Here is a 4,605-nt window from a genome sequence, read left to right on the forward strand (position 1 = left end):
TTTTCCGCCGTCCGCACGATTACTTTTATCGATGCTAAGGATGCTACTTTCGAAATAACCTCGGTCCTTAGCAACAGTTTTCCGCCACCAGAATAAAACATTGCTCTCGAATTGCGATTCTTACCTGTTAATATTTGACAGATTTTCCAATCCAGGTAGGTTTGCTAATTAGCACGATAGTGTGCTGAGGATACTGTGTCTTTAATGTTCACTGTTTGCTAGATTGTGTGTTGATTAAAATTTAAAACCTCTCGCCTACTACCATCGGCTACGCTTCGGCACGTTTTTGCTTTCACCGAGCGTAAACACAGTGCAGCGATCGAAGTTTTTCCCCCTTTTTCTTTTGTTTTCCTTCGCTCACTGCCACCACACTTTTCCACTTTCGCGGCCGAGAAAATCGGAAACCGAGAGACGGCCTAACTAGGCCTCCGTGACGGCGCCACGGCGATGACTTTTGTCGGGGGCTCTCGCGTGTGCGAAGGGGTTGGAGCGCGTCCGACCCACTTTACAGCCGACGACAGCGAAGCATCACTTTCTTCACTTCAGCGTCGGCCCCTATTTCCCGACACCCAGCGTTCCCGCTGCCGAACGGTGCGAGAGACGAATGGGTATGTAATTACGCTCGCTCTGCACAGATTTTCACGCAGAACCGCAGAAGAGTGGTCAAGTGGGAAGATGACATTTGCAGCTCACTGAAATACACTTGACGCGCGAATCAGGGACGATATTTTGGGATGCAACCCCACAAAAAAACCGCGCCAGTAATAATCGATAACTAGTTTCTCCGCCAACCACGAGACACGAACGACGAGACCTGCGGTTCCTAGATCCGCGCGCGGAGCGAAGCAGATTGGGCAGCCGTCGGAATCAAAACATCACACGCTCCGAGACTAGGAGCTGTCAAAAAGCTAACAACATCCGAAACGGTCCGCTCGGGGGGATATGGATTTATTATCCGCACGACTTTTGCACCCGGAAGGCACTAGCACTAACCGAGGGTTCGGAGGCTGCGTCTGATTTGTGAATTGATTTTATTTAGCGAAAACGAACACGAAATTGCACGGCCGTGTTTGTCGTGCTTCTGCGGGAACCATACGCACGCACACACACATGAACGAAAACACACCCGGGCACAATAGAGATAGCACAGCCGCCGTGGGGGTGAATAAAATCGCGATTTGCACTACGATCGACGGTGATTGATGTGGATTGTGCCGACGAAGCCCAACCAACAAACGTTCTACACACGCACCCGCGTCGCCACACAATGACACAATGCGGCAGTCCACCCTACGGCTGCGGGAGTGAACGGTGCGACAGCCAGAAAGAGCCAGCCCCAGTGTTCCGCGCGAACCATGCTGTGAGTTGTTGCTGCAACTGACAGCACTACTGACAGCGCGACACTGGGCACTGTTTTGATCCGCTGTTGTGTCAGCGACGAAGATTGATTTTGCCCAAAGTCGCCCATCGATTCCTTGCGGTGCTGCGACGCGTGAATTCGTGCCCGAAATGAGTCTGTTTCTGCGTTCGGTGGCCAGAACTGGCGCTACGCAATGGTAATAGTTGTGGCAGGTCCCGTTGTGATAATCCCGTTCACCACGTTCCCAAGGCCTGAGATGATTCCCACGGCCTACTCGGAAGCGGTGAGATGGTTGTGTAATCGGATTGTTGTTAACTTTGGCCCCCGGTTTTCTTCCCCGGGGTGATTTTTTGCAGGATGCGTGCGACCCTTTCAACTTCATCGATTGCTTACAAGGATCCAAAGTCCACGAAAGAAGCGCCGATCCTGGATGCCAGTGTTGTTTTGGCCACTGACGATGACCGCCACCTTCCCACGATTACTGTTCCCACGAAGGTAGTAACAGTGCATTCCCAGCAATTTGTAAAAGTTTAATGGTTTTCATTACCTCCGAAGGTGGACCTTAGTCCCATCAGCGGTGTACCGGAGGAACATGTGAAGGAGCGTCGTGTGCGTATTTTCGTGCCGGCCAAAAATGCGATGCAGAGCGGTACCGATAACATTCAGCATTGGAGCATCGAGTTCGATAACCGTGAACGCTGGGAAAATCCTCTGATGGGATGGTCGTCAACGTGAGTCCTCTGTGGAACCTGACAGAAAATGGTAATCTTATTGTCGTGTTTTTGTGCCCTTTCAGCGGTGATCCTCTGTCGAACATGCGCGTTGAATTTACCTCGCCCGAGGAAGCGATCACGTACTGCGAACGGAACGGTTGGAGATGGTTCGTCGATAAGCAGGAAGTTGAGAGGAAGCACCGTGTCAAGAACTATGGAATCAACTTTGCGTGGAACAAACGTACCCGCGTGTCGACTAAGTAAAGGACCCGATCCAACCAATTTGTCGTTGCACACCGTTAGCTTGTTGTAAATAAGACACTAAAAAACCCAGCCAAACCCTACCGTGCGCTGTTAGAACGCGGCTAAAGGCCGTTCAACAAAGATCGTGTGTCTCAAAATTAACATGTGTTCCGCATTGCAGCATCGGCTTTTAATTGTGTCGGAGAAGAAAAATTGTTAACCAAGAGATCTAGAAGGAAAAACCGACATAAGCAAATTGCTAATCATTTTATTAAATTATTGCTACAAAACTGCATTCATTCGTTAGCAACACAGGAACACAACTTTGAGCTGGCCTGGTGCTTGTGTCCCGTTTCACATTGGAAGCCAGTTCCTGGAGTGTGCCGAGGTTGGAATTCACTGGTCCTCGATTATCCATTCGTCGATCATTGGATCAGCAACAAACGGAAAGCTTAATAATTCTTCTTGTACGATGATGGTCCATCCATTTGGAGCTGCTCCAGCTGTAGTTGTTTTCGGATCGCCCCGAGCTGTGTGAGGACTCGCGTCGAACCAGTATTATTCACTTTCGTTCGCTCGACGGCCGGTATCTGAAGAAGCGAAAATTGATGGGTGATCGTGAGCAAAAGAATTAAAAATTAGTTCCTCCCATCAGTCGACATACCTCCCATTTTTTCTCCACCAGCTTAAGGCCGTCGCTCTTCATCTTTTCCGGCCGATCACTGACGTACACTTTCGGTGGCGAAAGCGATGGCAGCGTCGAACCGGAGGCAAAATTCTTCGCCATCGTCTGATGGTGGTCGCAGGTGGGTTGCTGTGGCTGGTGATGGTGTGACCGTCGAGCCGGCGAGTGCGAAACATGTGTGTTCTGCTTCCTACCGTGGCCACGCTTCATCCAAAGCGTGTTGTAGTGGCGTACGTATTTCGCGATTCGCTCATCGAGCAGATCGTCCCCGAGTGCCGATGAGCTTTCGTCATCTCGCTCGTCCTGGACCGGTTGGCGAGCCGGGCTGGCAGGACGCGATCGGAGCTTACTGTCGACAAAAACTTCCCCGTTGCGCACGTTCACCGATAGCACCGGTTCCGGGGCGCTTTTGTTGGGATGAAAGAGTGAGTTCTCCGAAATGTTTAGCGAATACGGTGGTTGACGATAGTTTTGCTTCACAATCACCGGATTCAGCACGGCCGTGTCTCCGTGTTCGTTGTCACTTTCGTGGTACTGCACATCAATAATTTTGTACGGATTCACGGGTGACCCGGCGTTGGTTTCGCGCTCGTTCACTGCTTCACTGTCCTCCACCGGATCGTCGGTGTCCAGCGCGACCGAGGGGCGCACCGCCGCCGCCGCTGCTCGCATCGTTCTCCGTGGCTGTCCATGGGCATCCTTCGTTAGTTGACAAACCGCACAGAGTGACGATCCTTTTCCCACCAACGATCGCTTAATCGTTCGCTCGCATCTCGCGCAACGTCGTAGATCGTTCCCTACCATGGTTCGCGGATCATTCCCTGCTCCTGTCCGCTTACAATTAGCGCAATGTTTCCGATCTGTTGCCTTTGGGTGGTGTTTCGTCGGCGGCAGTGGAAGAAACGATCGGTCGATATCACCCCGGCAGGTCTTGCAGAACTGGTACCGATGGCTGGCAGGAAACGGAGCATTGATTGTGGTTTCACTGGAAGATTCATAATCCTGCTCGGACGACAGCCCGGATGAGTAGGCCGCTCCGACGCCGCTGGCGAATGCCGAGGGAGCATTAAACTTTTCGTTCTGAGCCGAGTTGCTAAAATATCGATAAACCTTGGTCCGCTCGTCGCCGGATGACAGTGAGTTTGGTGCTAGAGCAGCCGCTTTAGCCGCGGGTCCGCCCCCTGCAGCCGCCGTCGATTTGACGCCATTTTCCGAAAACGCTTTCCGCTGACCGTCGTACGGGTTAAACAGTTTGTGATCGTTCTCCAGGTTGGCCAGCAGCTGCAGCCGGCGGATGTGATTTTGCTCGTTGGCAATTCGTAGCTTTTCGCTGCGTACCCGTTCATGCTCCAGTTGCTCTTCCAGCTGCATCGTTTTTAGCTGCTGTTCCAGACGGCTGTAGGAAATAACGAATGATTAGTTTAAGGTTAGCAGATGCCAGTGAAAAGCAAAATTGGCCAAAGGCTTATCAATAAGAGCCATTAGACATTTCCAAATTGGGTAACGATCTTTCGCGTGTTTCGGTCTTCGTAACAACAAATTGGTTCAAGCAGCAAGCTACAAGGTGATTTGGCAATGGCCTACAACACGTATTTCCTTTTAAT

At 51.3% G+C, this 4,605-nt stretch overlaps 2 protein-coding genes across 2 annotated transcripts; one reads left to right on the forward strand and one right to left on the reverse strand.

Moving 5' to 3' along the window:
- The first annotated feature begins 1,404 nt into the window (after positions 1–1,404).
- On the forward strand, positions 1,405–2,396 carry LOC128276366 (NADH dehydrogenase [ubiquinone] iron-sulfur protein 4, mitochondrial-like). The gene is made up of 4 exons (XM_053014831.1): positions 1,405–1,556; positions 1,717–1,855; positions 1,916–2,091; positions 2,157–2,396. Exons 1-4 carry the CDS (start codon positions 1,510–1,512, stop codon positions 2,335–2,337), a joined length of 543 nt encoding a protein of 180 aa, XP_052870791.1. The 5' UTR covers positions 1,405–1,509; the 3' UTR covers positions 2,338–2,396.
- Positions 2,397–2,768: 372 nt separating this feature from the next.
- On the reverse strand, positions 2,769–4,397 carry LOC128276365 (uncharacterized; the record flags this gene model as incomplete). Its single annotated transcript, XM_053014830.1, has 2 exons — positions 2,769–2,906; positions 2,981–4,397. Coding segments are annotated over 2 exons (1,555 nt in total), but the record flags the coding sequence as incomplete, so codon positions are not given.
- Between the last annotated feature and the right edge of the window lie 208 nt (positions 4,398–4,605).

This window comes from Anopheles cruzii, unplaced genomic scaffold, assembly GCF_943734635.1.
Source record: "Anopheles cruzii unplaced genomic scaffold, idAnoCruzAS_RS32_06 scaffold01040_ctg1, whole genome shotgun sequence".
NCBI lineage: Eukaryota > Metazoa > Arthropoda > Insecta > Diptera > Culicidae > Anopheles > Anopheles cruzii.